The sequence below is a fragment of the Equus quagga genome, chromosome 1 (genome assembly GCF_021613505.1).
Source record: "Equus quagga isolate Etosha38 chromosome 1, UCLA_HA_Equagga_1.0, whole genome shotgun sequence".
Lineage (NCBI taxonomy): Eukaryota > Metazoa > Chordata > Mammalia > Perissodactyla > Equidae > Equus > Equus quagga.
The window spans coordinates 32412167-32431245 of NC_060267.1; the positions used below are offsets into that span (position 1 = coordinate 32412167).

At 40.9% G+C, this 19079-nt stretch overlaps 1 protein-coding gene across 3 annotated transcripts; it reads left to right on the forward strand.

The window, feature by feature from the left end:
* The first annotated feature begins 136 nt into the window (after window positions 1-136).
* Window positions 137-12698, forward strand: PTHLH (parathyroid hormone like hormone). 3 transcript variants are annotated; one of them, XM_046678775.1, is made up of 5 exons: window positions 137-210; window positions 1073-1331; window positions 1854-1976; window positions 7569-7991; window positions 12250-12698. In XM_046678775.1, the coding sequence occupies exons 3-5, from the start codon at window positions 1876-1878 to the stop codon at window positions 12257-12259; spliced, it is 534 nt and encodes a 177-aa protein (XP_046534731.1). In that variant the 5' UTR covers window positions 137-210; window positions 1073-1331; window positions 1854-1875; the 3' UTR covers window positions 12260-12698. The 3 variants fall into 3 exon arrangements, with proteins under 3 accessions (XP_046534731.1, XP_046534726.1, XP_046534740.1); XM_046678770.1 differs by lacking the exon at window positions 137-210 and having other exon boundaries at window positions 946-1331; XM_046678784.1 differs by lacking the exons at window positions 137-210; window positions 1073-1331 and adding an exon at window positions 1404-1679.
* Window positions 12699-19079: the final 6381 nt, after the last annotated feature.

A 19079-nucleotide genomic window follows, 5' to 3' on the forward strand; every position in this document is an offset into this window, starting at 1 on the left:
AGAGGAGCCGGCTGGGCGGGCGCTCACATCCGCTGCAATCCTTTCCTCGATGATACTGCCCAGTAATTCAGAGCAGTCTTTCTTCCCCGCCCTAGAAGTCCGGGAGGAACCCCCTGCTTTCCCTTCGCTTCTCCGAGGCAGAGCAGCGTCCAGCGATAGTTCCGCTGCCTCTGCGGGCTGAAGCGACACGGATAGAGTCACCTAGAAAATGTAACAGGGGTCTTGGGGGGTGGGGGGACAGAGTAGGTTATGGGGAAAACCGGGTGGGTTAGACCCCTGTCGGTGGGCGAAAGGGCCGTGTGCGCTCCCCAGGAGTGTCGGTCCCCCTCGGCAGTTCAAAAGGGGGTCTCCAACATGTGCGCGGGTTTCTTGGACGGGCTCCAGATGTCCTCAGCTGTTCTGAGACAGCAAAAAATGCAATCTCGAACTAAGGTCTGAAACCGTTTTTACTCTTCTAAGCGAAGGATCTCCCCCTCCCTAGGCGATGCTCCCCACCCTGCTCGGCCCAGGAAAAGACCAGGGGGGGGGGGGGTCCCCTCTCCCCCCCTGACTCCCAGGCGGGCTTAGGGCTCCCTAAAGCCAAGGGCCAAAGGCCCGCGACCTCGCCGCCGACGATCCCGGGCGCCCGCGCTCTCGGCCCCGGCTCCTTGGCCTGGGTCTCGGCGCCCACGCGTCCGGCCGGGCGCGGCGGCTGCAGCTCGCCCGGGGCCGTGGCTGCCGGGGCGGCCCGCACGCCCTCGGGGACCTAGGCTCGCAGATCCGCCGCGCCGGGACCCGGCGGGAACGAGCGGATCCGCCCACGCCCCCAGCCCGGGGACGGCGCGGCGCAGCCGAGGCCCCGGGGTGGGGCTCGGCGGAGCTCGGGGCAGCGCCGGGGGCGGCGGGAGGGGGCCGTTCCGCCGCTCGCGGTGCCTTCCCAGGCCGGGGCTCCCCTCCGCTCGCTGCTCCGGCCGCGCGGGGCCCGCTCCAGCCGCCCGTCGCCGCCCCCGCCCCCCGCGCGCCCGCGCCCTCGCTCGCCCCGCGCGCGTTCCTAGGGCGCCACCTCTTTGCGACTCGCTCACTTCTCCGGCAGGTTTGCCTGGGAGCGTGTGAACATTCCTCTGCTCGACTTTCAACTCGCCTCCAACCTGCGCCGTTCGGACAGCATGCCTCCCCGCCCGTGAAGCGGGGCAGCCGCTGCCCTGCCGCTCCGGCCGCCGCCGCCCCTCCGCGCCGCTATTAACCCGCCCTCGCCGCCACCTGGCCCTCCTGATCGACGACACACGCACTTGAAACTTGTTCTCAGGGTGTGTGGAATCAACTTTCCGGAAGCAACCAGCCCACCAGAGGAGGTAGACAGACAGCTATGTATATATATGTGGGTCTCGCTACAAGTGGCTGTGGAACAAGACGGCCTAGTTCCCAAAGCAGCTGACTTCAGAGGGGGAAACTTTCTTCTTTTTTAAGGAGGGAGTTAGCCTTGCTCTACGAACCCCGGAGAACTGCCTGCCGGCTAGATTAATTAGACATTGCTATGGGAGACGTGTAAATACGCTGCTCATCATTGATGCATCTATAAAACCATTTCATTTTTGGTTATTATTTCAGAGGAAGCGCCTCTGAGTTTTTCCCCCTTTTTGGTCCCTTTTTGCTTGTGTGGTTCGGAAAAAGCACAGTTGGAGTAGCTGGTTCTTAAATAAGTAAGTGCTGAGAGGCTCCGGGAAAAGTTTTTTTTTTAATTTTCTTTGCAACTTGGGAGATGCCCTTGATGTTGGAGAGGCTATCTGAAAAGCAGGCGAAAAGGGGGAGCAGGGTAGTGCGGGGAGATGGAGATTCCGGACTGACACTTCGGGCCCCTTTCCCCTCTGTTGCAGGTCCCGAGAGCGAGAGGATACGATGCTGCGGAGGCTGGTTCAGCAGTGGAGCGTCGCGGTGTTCCTGCTGAGCTACTCGGTGCCCTCCTGCGGGCGCTCGGTGGAGGAGCTCGGCCGCCGGCTGTAAGTGCCCGGTCCTCCCCAGGGCGCCGGGCGAGGGCTGGGAGGCTAGTGGGAGAGGCCGCCAGGCTGGGGCGCTGCCGAGGGCTCGCAGCGGTTACTGATGCTTGTCGCCCGGGTTAGAGAGCAGAGAGATCTGGCTACCTGCGGGGGGCTGAGCCCGAGTCCTCAAACCAGGCGGGAGAACCGGTTAAACCTCAAGGGGAGATAGGCAGGAGGCAAATTTTATGTGAGTTTCCGTAAGAGGGAGCGTTTTACAGAATCACCTCTAGGCAAAGATCCTCTGCGTCTAATGAAAAAGAAAAGGTTATTTTCAGGACCTGGGCGGGTTTTGAAACTCTGAGGATTACAAGAGACTCAAGTAACTCAGAGGAAGCTCACGGATCCAGGGGACCTATGTCTGTGTGCGAACGTGGGTGGCAGTTTGCGTGTGAGAAGCAAAAACCTTACATCGAATTTTATTATGAATGACATAATTTTAAGCATATAAAATGGACCACATTACATAATGAAGGCATATTATATAATAAAGTAGTAACAACTTTGCAATGGCTCGACTCCAACCTTAGTATTGATACAATTCAGGAACGCTAGAATGCCTGATTCCAAAATGAATATTAGGTGTGGAAACTTTTTTTTCCTTGGAATTATTGCTAACAGTTCTTTCATCTGGAGTCAAATATTTGCATTGTAGACTGAAAACTTGTATTTTGGCATTCTCATTTGGTCATTCTTTTAAGGATGACTGACTTTAAAATCATCATACATCCACGCACACTAGAGAAATATCCCTATGTTGTATGACTGACAAGTTGGAAGAGTGGTAGACTAACTCTGTCTTAATAATCTGTTAGACCTGGTAGTTCATTAATGTGTGCACCATCTTTGCGTGATCTTTAAGCTGCAGACTCAGTGTTCAGGATGGGAAAACCATGAAGTTGGAGAAGCAAAAAGGATTTGCCTCTGAGGAGGAATTAAAGAGAACTTTTATGCTAACAACAAAAGTAGCGATATCTAATATTTACAATCAAGTTCATGGTGCTTCCTTGTAAATTCTCAAGGGTATACAAAAAGGCAACTGTTTTATATGTGCCCTTGGTCTATTATTATTAGAGCAGAAAATCCTTAAATGAAATTACTTTAGACATGTCTGAACCTTGGCACCAAAATGAAAATCTATTATGAACCTCCTAAGGCAAATTGTGTAGAACATTGTGCTGAAGATAAAGCTGCATTGTATTCTTCAAATCAATGTTTTGCTGATGTATTTCTCAAAATTGTCTTCAGACTTTTTGCTCACTTTCAGACTTGTATTAAATTCAATTATTTAAAATCCATATATAAATATAGATGAAGACTGAATTTTTTAAAGCGAACTTAAATACTGGCCAGGAAATACTGTCTTGGAACAGAGCCAATTTTTTCTTCAAAGTTGCTTAAGAAATACCTGTTTTCTCTTTTGAGAAACAGTAAATGGATCATGATTCAATCCACAGTTATGGCATAAAAATAGTGTTAAGTTGTCCTAAAGGCTATTTTGAACTCTTTCTTTGTTGCACCTTGCAAAATACACATCAGAAACCATTTAGCAGCCAGAGACCCTGTTATAGTTTTGTTTGTGGGTGAAATATATTATTATAGTTAAACACTTACACTCAGCAGACAGTTATAAAACTACCACAAAACATTCTCATAGTTAATGGCTAATAGATCATCACATTACTGCCATGGTTTTTCGTGGAAGCTGAAATCATCAGTAAATGAAGATGTTTCATCAAATTATTACAGCCAAATGGAGTTTAAAAAAACAAGTCATTATTTTTGCATTGCTGCCAAGTAACAGTGAATTTTGTGTGCTAGACAAAACATTAGTCTACTGTTACACTAAATCAGCCTAGTTTCTTGAAAGGGATTTTAATATACAATCAAACCATATTACTCCCCAATTACTTATCACACCAAGTATTAGAGAAACTGCTTTAAATGTTTTTCTAACTAGGGGCTAACTCTTAAGGGAGAGGAAACTACCATAAGAGTAATATTTCCTGAGGCATGCAGAAGAGGCAATATGGATTGTGAATCTTTTGGACCTGTGATTCCAAAAGACTTTAACGAGACTAGAGCTTGAGTAAATTGGAGGTTGGAAAGTGAGGTCTATGGACAGTCTTGTCCAGATGAACATGGCTTTCGGCAGGTGGCAACCTTTGGGTTTAAGTTAGAGAGGGAACCCCAGCAGATTCAGAAACCTAAGACATCATTGGATGATTTGCTTGGGAGCCAGACTGGGTCTGTTCCACTTAATGAAAAGCATAACTTTTGACTGAGTCATTTGGGTTGGAAGGGACTCCTGGTGAGTCATCTTAACTCTAACACCCTAATCCTGACTCTTCCATGTACCACAGAACCTTTCTTCTCAAACCCAGACTCCTTCCTTAGGAGCCTAGCATCAGCACAAGCGTGCTGCTTCTTCCTGTGCTGGAAGAGGAATTTCCCTCACCCGTTTGTGCCCTGTGTTCCTTGATAGCTCCTTAGAAATTTAGTCTTCTCCCCTGAAAACTCCCTTGATAGTGATTATTCTGTAAAGCAGATGAGCTATATTTTGACTGAATTTAGAGTTATCTGTGTTAAGCATTTCCCCCACGTTTTTGCAGGGGTTTTTTTTTACAGTGATCAACTTGACCATGAGCATAACATACTTACTTTTCCATGTTGGAGCTTGGGTATGTAATAAATGCCACGTGAACCACTGTCCTATTAATGTTTACAGACATATAGAGTAACAGACTATTATCGAGGCCGTATTTATAACTTAAGTATTTCAGAATTATCTAAATTGAAAGCCTCCTTGGTTTGAATTTATTACTCATCACCTATGTATATCTAGTTTATCCATGCTAGTCACTTATCCTTGGATCAGTTCATGTCTTATTTTGAAAATCAGTAGAACTCCAGGGACCTTATTCCTTATCGACCATATAGATGTATTCCTGATCCTCTAATCCAGTTGCCCAAACAGAAATTCATTCTTCACAATATTTTAAATGCAGAAGTCTTTGAACTATTAAATAAATTATATAACAGCATTTTAGATTGAGCATTTAAGAAAATCTTTGTTTTCTAATATATTAACAGTTACCCCTAAAAGGCAAAAAGAAGCTTTGTACCTCACAAGAAATGTCCTATTTTGAACTGGACAGAGTCGTGCCATATTATAGGCTTTGTATAAAATAGAAGGACCGAAAGATCACTCCATTTCCCATCCTGGAAAAGTGCAGGGTTTGAGTTAAGAAAGACCTGTGGTTCACAGGGGACAGGCTGACCAAGAGGACAGGCGTATATGCCAGTCAGAGTGGGCATGAGCAATGGCGACTTGATTAGAACAGACCAACCATTAATTTTTGGCTTCGAGTTAAGCTCGAATGGGCTGTATTATACATTTGGAGAGCAGTACAGATGGGGTGGACATCTGCCAGGAATTGAGAAAGAAATAAAAGCCCCAAATACTATAAATGATCACTGGTTACGAACTTCTTTTGAATGTGACATTTTGCTAAAAGATACTGATTAAACTGCAATACTTATGAAATATGCAATTATATCAGTCCTATTCTTTAAAAATGTTATTAGAGGATATAAATATAGTGTATCAAAGCCTCAAATTTGTAGATTCTTAAAAGTTTCCAGAATACTAACTATTGCCACAAAGTAAGTGAATTTTATCTAGTTACATGTGGCACCTTTAAAAAGGAAGACAGACTCTTTCGTGCCTCATTTAAACCAGGCTCCTTTTAAATTCCTTTGCATTAAGTCATGTCTTTTTTGAACCAGCTACATGGCTTAAAGTCAGTCCACACACTAAAATACTATGGGAAGCTGGCATTCTGGCTATAAGGTCCCCAGACATAAGGACTGTCTGTTCATGTCTTACTCTTCTTTGACTCACAGTATAATTAGACAATCTCTCACTCCCCCAGTGATAATGCAAACTCTGGAAATCCTAGTTCCTGATTTTGGTGATGAAAATGATCTTCTTGGGTCAATATGTTTGATCTTCAAGGAAATTGATAAATTGCTGTCTATTTGCCCATTGTCATGGTTCCCACTACAGGCTTTTTACTCTGTGCCCTTCTTGTTTCTTCAACATACACTTCTGCTTCGGCAGGAGAAAGGGTTGAGGAAGCTGAAAAGCTATCTTGGTTTTAGAATCAGAAGACCTAGTTCTTGGAGCCCTGGCTCTGCCTGTTCTGAACACATGGGCAAGGGCGAGTCATTTAATCTCTCTGAACTTCACCTTCCCCATCTGTAAAATGAGGATACTGCTATTTATTATTGCCGTATTTCTCTGAGGAGTTAAAGAAGTTGTACTAACGAAGACATTAAGGGCCCCAGATACTGTTGTGTCAGGAAGGTAAGAATGCATGTGAAGTACCGTCAGATACTTTTGAAAATGAACCACTTTGGACAGTTTTTTCAATGGTACAAATTGGAGTTAGGTGAGGCAGAGTTGAAGCAGGCATGATATGTCTGATTAATGCATGTGATCCTTAAATATGGTTAGTAATATACCCACAGAATAATGAAACAATACACAGGTGGATATTTAAGCAAGAGTCAGGGTGCCATCTAAAAGGACTGATAGAGAATTATTCTTTTTCATTATATTTTCAGTAGAGTGTTGTTTAAATAGAAAAATCACCTCATATTTGTTCCTAGAGATTTTTAAGACAAAGAGAACAAGTAGAAAAGTTAATTTGTCAATTAAGTACTAAGGTGAATACCCTCTGAAATTCTAAATTTTAAAAAAAATGACGCATAGAAGAAATAGAGTGATCTCACTTAAACACACAAAGAAACCCATTTTCAAGAGACCACCCACTACTTTACAGAAAAATACATGCTCTTTCTCTCTCTCTGACAGTTGGCATTCAGATGTAGGTTCTTGGTAGCGAGTAGTCTAAATGTTAAAATTCAGTCTGTTAGTCTCACGGTTCATAGACGAACTTCCCTGCTCACTTCAGCCTTCAGCCTCTGTTTGTACGCTGTTCTTTGAGATTCAGTATTATTATTTTCCTAAAGGGGAACAGTGTGTGGGTGGGAGGGGGTGTGTGTGTGGCTCCTGGGGCGAGGACTCGGGTAAAATCAGCCTCCTTTTTTATTTCCCAGGCTAGGACTTCTGGACTTATTTCCCCAACACAACTCTGAACAACATGAAAAGAAGCTCAGTGGTTTCTGTCCATTTCTGAGAATAACTGAATCATAATATTTTAAACTGAGAAGGGAGCACAGAAATCTCTGAATCTGACCCTTTCCTTTTAAACAGATGAGGCCCACAAGGCACAAGAATATTTGTATTCTCACCAAGGTCACAGGCCTGGTGAGAGAGAGGACTGGGACTCAGGGTGGAGCCTCCTAACGGCCCGCTCTTCCCTTCCTACTCTGGCCCCTTCCCTGCTCAGTGAGCTTGCTGCTCCTCCAGCTTGTGCCCTGTACCGGACCAACTAGAAAACTGAAGAGCTTTACACATGTCTTTGTGGTTTCCACCAACAACTAAAATTTCATTGTTTTCTTCCCCTTCCTGCTGTTTTTCCCTTAAAGCAAAAGAGCTGTGTCTGAACATCAGCTGCTCCATGACAAGGGAAAGTCCATCCAAGATTTACGAAGACGGTTCTTCCTTCACCACCTGATCGCCGAAATCCACACAGCGGAAATCAGAGCTACCTCGGAGGTCTCCCCCAACTCCAAGCCTGCTCCCAACACCAAGAACCACCCCGTCCGATTTGGGTCTGACGATGAGGGCAGATACCTCACTCAGGAAACCAACAAGCTGGAGCCGTACAAAGAGCAGCCCCTGAAGACGCCGGGCAAGAAGAAGAAAGGCAAGCCTGGGAAGCGCAAGGAGCAGGAGAAGAAGAAACGGCGAACTCGGTCGGCCTGGCTGAACTCCGAAGTGGCTGAGAGTGGGCTGGATGGGGACTACCTGTCTGACTTCTCCACGACGTCGCCGGAGCTCTATTTACGGTAACTGGCTTCTGTGGCCCGAGAGCCCTTGGTTGGTGCTCGGCTCGGGTGTGTGGCCTCCCTTCTCCTTGGCTTGGAGAAACCCAGCGTGTTCTCCCTTTCTGTACCTCTATGAGTCGCTCCACAATTTAAAAGCTTACAAAACCAGGAGAACCCAGAATATTGTCTGCCTTAAAGCAGTGTCCTACCCTCTACCCCCAACACACAGACACACAGACACACACACGTTTTGTAAGCCATTTCTCTTTCTCCACTATCGCACCCCCCAACACCAATCCTCTAGTACTCTACGAAATAATTTCATTTCTTATTCGAGTTTCAGACGCTAGTGACCACCTTCAACATTTGCTAGAGAAGTGCATTTATTCCCCCACAGACACACCTTGGCAAACTTTCTTGCTTGTTTTTCATTCCTTGCTTTTCTTTCACTTCTTGGGAGAACACAGAAGTCTTTGATATGCTCTACAAACACTACAGAACAATATCTTAACATAAACAACTCTGAGCCGTTCACATTTTTTATTTAATTAAATTTATTTAATTAAATTTTAAAGTTATTTTCATTTAAATGAAATAAATTTTTTTAAACACACATTTTAAATTTATTTGATTAAATTTAACTGTGGTTTCTACCAGCTCGTGCAAAAAAAAAAAATCATGGTTTCTGAAAATTTTTAACTACTGCCTTGGGAAGAATGTAAGTTTTTCTCACGTATCTATTTGTCCACTGGCAAGTTGAAATAATTTTTCTCGGGTATTGCCATGGGGATAGTAAAACTTCACATCTGTGTGGCTTGTTTATCCTTACCTCACCGATGCAGGTAATAATGACACTCACAGACTTTGGTGGCTAATACCTTAGGTTCCCTTCTTGAGTCTGAACTTCTGAAAGGTCACAACCTTGGACAAATTACTTGGTCTTTCTTAGACTCATTTTCCACTTCTGTGAAATGAAGATAAGAATTGTACCAACCTCACTGGATTGGGTGAAGACTAAATGAGATTACATGGGTTAAATGCCTGTCACATGGTAAACAGTAAATTGCAGCTTGTCATTTTAGCGCTTTTAGATCTCATTCTGGTTGTACCACCTACCTATCTATCTATCTATTTATCTATCTGTCTGTCTGGGTGTGTGTGTTTCTGTGAGGCAAAAAAAAGGGGCAAATATTAATCTCATTTTATAAAATCGAAAACCAAGGCCTTCCACAGTTAAAGGGCCTGAGCAGACCTGGGACCTGGGATAGGCAGTCCTCAGAACTCGATGTATTTTCTCATTTCCTGACACTTAGGCCAGCGCTATGTTAGTGCTGCCTCCTGATCCATGCGTTTCCACTGATAGGATCTTTTTTGTTTTTGACTTTTCAGTACAGCCCTTCTGGGGTTTGAAAGAAGGAGGAAAACAACACAAGAATGTGTCATATGCAGCTAAGGATCTCATTAGTTAAAGAGTCTCCTGTTACTTCTCTAGTCCTTTCCCCTGACTAGTAGAGATAGGATTACAGAGTGATGTTTCAAAGGGGAGTTTGAACCTATTTACCATCACTTCTCTTTGAGTTAAGTTGACAAAACCCATCCTTAAATAGCATATAAGATGATAATTGTATTGGATAAGTAATGCAGCTTCAAAAATCAATGGACGGTGGCACTAGAGGAATCTTTAACACAGTGAATGACCTATTCTGCAAATATCTAATGGATCTATAATAGGTAACAAACTCTATAAATCTTGGCTCAATGCACATATTCAGTGTATTTTCACATAAGGTTCTAACTGTACATATTTATAACTAATGCCAGAACCTATTTTTAATCTATCTTACTGTATGTATATTTATATGTTATAATGATATATACAAGTTATAAAGTTATATATATAAGTTATAAAAACAGAAGTATAAATACATTTTTATGAATTTTACTCATTGAAAATTTGCACTGCTCTTAAGTGTCTGAAGAATTGATGAAAATCAGTACTTGTCAATTCTTATCCCAAAGCTATCCCTGAGTTAAAATAGATCTAGTGAAATTAAGCAGTGGCCTAATCAAATCCAGACTTAGCACTGAAAGAAAGAGAACGTTTCTGCTTCTCCTTTCTGTTCCCTCGTTGTGAGGGACGTTCATGGAAAGCACTGTTTGTTCGGCAGCCAGATGTTGGCACTCTCCCAATACAACCCAACAGAGGTGCAGGCAGGAGTGGGGAAATTCAGGGGTGTGTTGATGAGAACATATGGGGCCATGCAAATTTTGTAGTCCAAATAGAATCTTTTCAGAATAACTATTTTAAAGTTTTATAAGTAACCAACCTCTTATTAACGTCCTCTTTTTAGTCCCTTTGCGTTATTATATGATGATCAGAGAGGTCTGATGATATAGCAAGCATGAACTTGATTATTTCCTAAAAGAAACTACTGAGCTAAAACTATCTGGCTTCTCTCACATGAACTATTCAGTGGGAAATATACAGCTTTAAATTTTGGAAATTACATTTTGGAATTTTTGATGTTGCAAATGAGATGTCCAGATATAGTAGGATTCATTTAATTGAGACCATATATTTTGCCTTGGTAAATATTGATTTGGAACTAATATAAAAGCTTTTTGGTATTCAAAACAGCTAGGACGCTACAGCATTGTCATCCACACATGTATAATAAACATACACATACTTTTAGGTTGTTATATGTTTTACTTGGCTATTCCAATACATGCCTTTGTTAAAGGGAAATCAGAAGGAACGATAAAAAGCAAACTGGCTGGGCAGGGTGAAATATAATTAATAGATCTTTTCCTTGGTCCTTTAATTTAGTCCTTTTTTCTCTTTCCTTCTGAGGAAATAATTGTTCAAAAGACTATTCACTCCCTCCTTCTTGTGTTATTCTTAAATTCAATTCACTAAATACCATTTAGTACAGACTTATTTTAAAATCGGTGGAGTACACATATTACTGAGTTTTACAATTATCTTTTGGGTTTTATTCACATATCCATCCATATCCGCTCACCATTTAAAATTTTCATCTTAAATTCTTCTGTTCTCTGCAATTAGAAACTATTTTACCATTCCAACCAAAACGATTGGTGGAGTGGTCAATTCTTTAAGACATTAAAACATCCTAAATGCTCAACTTACTTTTCTTTCTTCAAGCTGCACATAAAGTTCCTAAATTGCCTAGAGTTTGTTCTTTTGTAGGTCTCACACCCATACAGGTTGCCGTGTAAAACTCTGCCCACAACTCTGGCTGTTAATGCAATGACACAGCCAATCGAATTCCATCCTATAGTTGTTTCCTTAGAAACCAATACATATTCACTGAAATAGACTGTACAAAGAGAAAAGAAAAAGAAAGAGAAGCAGAGTAAATGTTCCTAGCCCCTCTTAAAATACTGTCGTTACAGTGTTTAGACGGGTTAGAAAAAGTGTCGATCCCAAGCGGTAACTTATTCTGAGCAATAAAACGAACACATTGATATGAAACACTGCTATTTTATACATTTAAATCAGTTGACTCTTATTCTCCAATTTAAGATAGGCTTTCCCAATTTCTAATGCAAGATCATTCAAAAAACCAGCAGTGAGAAAAAAACCAATTCGATCTTAGTTTTGGCCTCAAAGACTACAATCTAATAAGAGTTTCATTCGTTAGTGTTTAAAGACAGCTAAAGAAATGACAGATATCAATTCATCAACCAAACATACTTTGTTTAATTATGCATCCTTCCAACATTTACCCAAAATCACACACTTTTCCCTCACAACAGGCCATTATCTTAGAGATTGGCCAAATGAGAACCTGAAGAGAATAAGCAAACTGGATCACCTATGTCGGGCATCACTGGGGAATAAACTCCTAAGTAAAGTGTCCTTGATGATGGATTGCACAACCCAGCCTTACTTCCAAATTCTCCAATTTGTTCCTTCTCTTCTCAAACTTGCCAATTGGCAGCTTCGGAAAGTTCTCACGGGGTCTTCTTTTTCTGACAGAATATAATTAGAAATGTAGGCCCTTTCTCTCTCTGCACCTCACTGATCATTTAATCAGATTAAAGACTCTGCCTGTAGCAGAAGTTCTGGAAAGTCAGGTGGATTCCCACAGGCACCTCCCATAGGATATATTTACAAGAAGTCCTCTGAATCTCTTTCCACTGTGATTCGATATTCCATAATTTATATCCTTTATGTCTCTTCATTTGTAAGGACGTATTCATTTGTAATTAACGTATTTTCTCTTCTTCTTTCCTTCTCTTCTCTTTGCAGGAGGCATTGAAATTTTCAGCAGAGACCTTCTGAGGACATATTGCAGAATTCTGTAATACTGAACATATGGAAAGTATTAGAAATATTTATTATCTGTAAATACTGTAAATGCATTGAAATAAAACTGTCTCCCCCATTGCGCTATGAAACTGCACATTGGTCATTGTGAATAGTTTTTTTTTTTGCTAAAGGCTAATCCAATTATTATTATCATCACATTTACCATAATTTATTTTGTCAACTGATGTATTTATTTTGTAAATGTATCTTGGTGCTGCTGAATTTCTATATTTTTTGTAACATAATGCACTTTAGATATACATATCAAGTATGTTGATAAATGACACAATAAAGTGTCTCTATTTTGTGGTTGATTTTAATGAATGCCTAAATATAATTATCCAAACTGATTTTCCTCTGTGCATGTAAAAATAGCAGTATTTTAAATTTGTAAAGAATGTCTAATAAAATATAATCTAAATTACATCAGGACTCAGATGGTGAATTATATATATCCTGTAAGATTTCTGGTAGAAGGAACATGATGTAATTTTTTAAACTATATTTGAATATGGTCGTAAGTTTAATATGTTTATATTGGTACATATTTCAACATTTTCACATTAGCTTTTAGTTTAAAACCACTTAAAATGTATTTTGTCTAATATTAAAGTTTAATAGAATGGCAGAACTACCTAGATATCACTTTATCAAGTATGTCCAATTTGAGGTGAAGATGGGAGAAAGCAGAAAAAAAGCAGACGGAAGTCAAGAGAAAAGAGTAAAGAAACTTTGTCCAGAGAGTCAATCAGAGCTGGAAAAAAGGGAGAGAGGTCGATCAGGAACTTTAAGGCCAGGGGTAATTTTAACCAATGCAAAGTTTAATTGGAGAGAGCTTTCTCTTACTTGCAACAATAATAAACATAAAAGAGCTACTTGAGAATTCCAGCTGTTAACGTTTCCTACCAGAGAAAGGAGAAAGATTCAGGTTTGGGAGATATGTGACAACTCAAAAAGACTTCACAGGTGAAGAGTGCTTTTCTGTGATATCACAGTTCCACAGTTCCAGGGACTATGGTTGCAAACAGCCTGGGTGTAATGCCATATGGAATTCCAAAATGGAACGTTCTCTTTCCATTTTGAGTATCATCCTAGTTATTTCTACCTCTGTGTTCAAATGAAAACAAAAACATCTTTCCTTCTACAGAATTTTTGTGTTTAACTCTCTGCAGCTTAGAACACATCAGTAAAAACACAACACAATGAAACAAAAAGCCTATGAATCAAGTAAGCACACATTTGGGAAGTATTCTCTTTATGCCCAATACCCCGTTACATAATTGTTAGATGTTTGGAGGATGCACAAGAAGTAAAATGTGATAACTGCCCTCAGAACTCTCTTGTTCCGGTTTATACATACATATACGTGAAACGACTAAATGCTCTATTCAGGAAACTATGAAATGATCCAAAATTCTATGAACATCTAAAAAGAGGGGGGAAAAACACATAGGGAGAGATTAGTCTGAGCTGCATGTGAGTAGGATAATGTTTCTAGGAGGAACATTCTAAGATTGAACTTATTCGTATTTTCACTTGTGTCCCAAAGCCTTGAAAACAGGATCCATCTTACTATTTTTTGTTAAGAATTTTGAACCTATGTTAGTAAGCAAATATGAGAATTTATGCTTAGCTTCACTTATGAATTTGTAAGAGATGATTTTTACACCTAAGAAACATTCAAAAATTTAGGACCAATGCACTAAACCTGTATAAAGCAAGTGATTTGGGTGTCTTAAAAACAGATACAGCCACATTTTGCAAAATTGCATCTAAAACTCTTTGCCTTAAGATTGCACCCAATCTTGAAAAGTTATTCAGATGGAAAATATGTTTCTTAAACACTAACTTGGTAAATACTTGAACATCAGGGCAAGGAAGCATCAGATTCAAGTCATCTTTAAGTTTTTTTTTCACGAGTACTTCGTTCCTGAAAAGAATAGGAGGAGAGGATTTATAGTTATCTATTCATACCCGAGCATTATTAATGCAATTATTGCATGTGGCATGCCTTGCGTCTTCCTGGTCTGGGTTATCGGAAGTCAAATCATAGGACAAAGGATGGAGTGCGAAAATGAAGGAAACAAAAAACCTTCAGAAAATATGATCTTTTATGACATAGTCATTTTCTATGAAACAAAAGCTGAAATACATAATTTAAGATGTGTTTAAATGTAAACACACTCTTAGCAAATTTCAGTCTAAATGAATATAGTTCATCTTTGACTTAATATTTATAAAGCAATAACAATTTAAATAAAGGCAACTTGGACTAAGAATTCTGGAATTAAGAAAATAAAACCTAATTTGCTAACTTGCCATTACCTTTCTCAGATTTTCTTCAGACAGAAATTTGATATTTAATTAGACACATAACATATATTTATGGGCATTGCCGAGTCCCACTCCAGGACAAGTAGTGCTCTTTAAGTGTAAAGACCCTATTCCTTTCCTCTGTAGCCACCGTTGTAACGCATTGTGCTCATAACGCAACTAACATATTCAGAGCTACGTTAAGTTATGAACCAAGATCAGTGTTGACATTATTGGTCTTGAAAATATTTAAAGTCAATATTGGTATCTCCCTTCCTTGTTACAAAATTAGTTTGGAATGCAGGCAACAACAGAGAAATATGGAGAAACTGAAGCTTTTCTTGGGATAAAGCATAATTATACACTTTGATGGTTAAGAATTCAGTTTTAATTTTCCATTACCTATTCTGAGAGCTAGTTGAGCAAAGCAGCTATTTAACTTTCTGTATGTACCATCCAAGGACAAAAGTCAATCTTTTTAAAATTCAACAAGCTCTTTCTAATACACTATGTAATAAACCCAACAAGAAGAACAAAGTCAAGAATTACTTCAGTCATACTTATAGTCAATTTATTAGATAAATACTAAAATATTGTTTAACAGATGCCCACAAGTGCTTAAAGAATACAGGTTAATGCCTTCTGCAAGAAATTCTGAAATGCTTACACCATCACAGGGTATTAACTTTAGAGTGATCTAGAGTTTAATTCTAGAGTATCTCATAGTTTAACTGCTATCTTTTCCTTTGGTCACAAAGTCCATGGAAAAATAGAACCAGCTGTGGACTGAATAATATGCTGAAGTTGAGAGGGTTCATCTTCTGTAAACAGTGTGAGCTTTCATTGAGAGTTCTAAGAGCTCCCAGCAGAGCCATCATTCCTTCTTCAAATAACAGTTAGAGGACATTCCAAATACAAATGTTTGTCTTTTCCCTTTATTTAATAACCTAGAAGGTGCTAAGAACAAGACTATTATCAAAGATTCTATTATATAGTGAGCAAAACACTTCCATATGGTAAGTTACTCTTTTGGACTCCATTAAACACTTCAGAGGAGATTAAACATTAGTACCTATTAAGATTCCAAAGACTAAAGGTATTACATCAACAGATCATATTATCGTGGGTCCTGGAGTTAACTCCTTAAGAGAAGTACTGTTCCTTCCAAGTTGCCAACATTACTTCCCTAATTATTTTGTGAACTTCTTAGGGGCAGGAACTTTGTCTTATTCAATAGGTACCATCCAACACTAGATAGCATTAGTACATAGCAGGTGCTTGATAAACATGCATTGAACAGAACTGAAAAGTTCTTTCAGTTTCTGGATAAATCAACTGAAAAGCAGACTTAAGCAAAAAGTCTGCTGGAAGTAGGAGATGGATCCGGTCTGAGTTTTGAGTACTGCAGACTCCCGTGTCATGCTATTATCTCCTTCCAATAACAAGAAACTTAAAGAGGAACTGTCCCAAGGTATCAACTGTTCACCAGCATCCTTTGTTTCTCAGCCTCTGGTTTCAGAGGAACTTTTCCAACCCCGTAGGTATAAGAAGCAAGGGTTTGTGTTGAGTATACAGCAACCTCCCAGAGGAAGGGAGAATTTAAAATATCAGGTTTTCTTCCTATGAATACACTGCACAGAAATTACCCACAGGGCCCAGTTGTGCAAAAGAGGCACACTGCTATTTTGTCAGAAGATTAATGTACACAGTTCCCAACCAGAGCGACCGAACATCAGGATGAGAACATTCACATCTCTATGTAAGTTTCCAATATGCTTGTGTTCACAAGTGCAATGTTTTCAAACTGCATTTTAATTAAACTTCTAAACATCTTCCAGAGGATTTCCTCACATTTTTCTCGAAACTGGAAGACATTTACAAATTGGAATAAATATGAAATGTGTCACCCCTGAAAAATGGCTTCTTTTAATGAAGACTCCTTTTTCTTGCCAAATCTACATTGCTTTGGGGTCTGAAAAGCAAAATCATTCATCAATCTCCCGTTTGAGGCAGGTAATTGATGGTCACTGCTCACTGGGTTGTTGTAGAAAAGCTGCTGGGAAGTGGCTCTGTTGAATTCCATGTTCTACAAAATAAACGCAGAACAATAACAAATCGTGCCACTTTGGATATAGTAACCCCATGTTCACATTACTCTTTCATTCATCGTGAGTTTTAGCAGAACCCTTGAGTCAATGTAGCATACAAAACAGTATATTCAAGAGTTCTGTCATGGCTATCTATAGGTGAAAGTAGCTAGCAAGCAGGTATGTTTTCTTAGGAGAGTTTTTTTCTCTTCAGATGACACAGCAAGAGATTCTTTTTCTTTTTTTTAAAGATTGGCACCTGAGCTAGCATCTGTCGTCAATCTGCTTTTTCTCCTTCTCCTTCCTCTTCTCCCCAAAGCCCCCTAGCACATAGTTGCATATTCTAGTTTTGGGTCCTTCTGGCTCTGCTATGTGGGACGCCGCCTCAGCATGGCCTGATGAGCGATACTAGGTCCACACCCAGGATCCAAACTGGCAAAACCCTCAGCTGGCGAAGCGGAGCTCGCAAAGTAGAGTAACATACTCAACTTAACCACTAGGCCACGGGGCCGGGCCCTCAGCGAGAGATTCTTAATTGCCTTCTTCCTCAAGAATTGGAAATTTTATTCCATAATAACATTTTATAACGTCATAGCAACTAGTATGTCAGAAAGAATAAGTCAGCATTACACCAAGCCAACGTATACTAGAGCTTTTATTGTTTTCTATGAGCTTATTATGCACACTGCACTAACCTAATTTACAATCTATCTCATTTCATCCTTCCAAGCATCCCATGGGGTAGATATTATTTGTCTCCATTTTAGAGATGATGCAGCTTTGGCTTGGACAGATTAGACAGCTTGCCCCAGATCACACAGCTGCTCACATAGCCGAGACATGACTCAAAGCGGTCCTCCTCTGCCTCCCGAGTCTGTACTCGGTGTGCCATAGCTACAACGGCGGCAGTAAAGCTTGGTTCAGAATAAACATCTTTTAGACAACACTATTTTTGTCTCGCTTTCAGCGAATTCAGTGAAATCATAGGTCTGAGACAATCCTATTTTGCTCTACTCTCTCCTCTCCTCTGAGGGCCTTATTTTGCCAGCTTCTGTCCTTCGTAGCATCTTCTAAGGCTGAGTACAGCTTTATACTCCACAAAGCTCATTAAAGTGTGCCCTCTCTCTTTCAGACTGACACGCACGTGCGTGCGCGCACACAAACACACACACACACGGTGGAGAAGCCCAGGTGTTTGCACAGTCCCATGAATAAGCAGCTGTTCCTTTAAAAGGAGGGCGGCGGAGGAGGGCGAGGGAGCGCTGGCTGGCAGGCGGGTGTGTAAACGTATACAGAGAGCCACTTTCTGTAAGAAGGCTAAAACATATTTAAAATGGGACCACCTCAGAGATGAAATCTTTCCCCTCCTGTTACCTCTCAACCTGCTCCAAAACTCCAAGATTCAGTTTTTCCAATTCTCCCTCTCCTTTCCCCACTTCCCTGGAGAATGCTGATTTTCTCTGTGAACACTTGGCACACTGCAGAGCCGTTTGACTCCTTCATTTAGCAGTCAGAAATAATTTCAGCAGTTAATTATTTCCCCAGCTAACAGATGTGTGTGCCCACTCTGCGTGGTCCTCCACACACTGCCCACACAGGGTGAACAATGAGCGTGCCATCATCGCTGCTTTTCTACAGGTTTCATCTCAGGGTTGGCTTTGGGTTACTTATTTGTTTGTTTTTAAATTAAGTGGAAAAGAAGAAGAAAAAGGTTTCCATTGGGATCAACTTGATTTCGGGAAGAAAAATGCCGTTCATTACCAGAGAGAAGAAGCCAGACCTGAGTTTAGTTTCAGCTTTTTTCCTTCTGGAAATCAGCCTGGGGCCGAAGGTGAAGACACCACACCAGCTCCTGGGGGTGCTGTCCTGACTTGGTTTTGAGAGCACCAACTACAAAAGCCTCTTGAAGTCTCCCCACGTTTCCCTCAGAGGATCTGAAACTCTCTACCTTCTTTCGTCGATTACACATTCTTCCATTTTTATAGCTGTCAATCTAATTGTGAAGAATCTCGCCCTGCTCAAAGCTGTCTTTCTGTTTTACACTAAGTGAATATTTTAAAGAGATATACAACTAAATATGTATTTTATTGCCCAAAGGAACACACAAGTCTTATGGTAATAGCTGCACATACTTCATTGACTCATCGAATGGGGGAAAAACATATATTTACCTCTTCATATGCTAGACTATTAGACTATGCCCATCCAATTGTAATAGCTCTCATTTCAGTTCTCCTTGTCCCACATTTTCCAAGGATCACGTAGATGCATATGCTCAAGCAACGAAGGCTCCCCTGTGAACCTAAAGGCAGATTGAATTCTGTCTTCTCTTGTGGATAACTATTATGCTGATTGCCTGACTGTCCTGAT

Excerpts from the sequence above, each read along its gene's own strand:
- PTHLH (XM_046678775.1), top strand. The coding sequence starts at position 1,876 with ATGCTGCGGAGGCTGGTTCAGCAGTGGAGCGTCGCGGTGTTCCTGCTG. Across the intron at positions 1,977-7,568 it reads GAGGAGCTCGGCCGCCGGCT|CAAAAGAGCTGTGTCTGAAC; the intron begins GTAAGTGCCCGG and ends TTTCCCTTAAAG.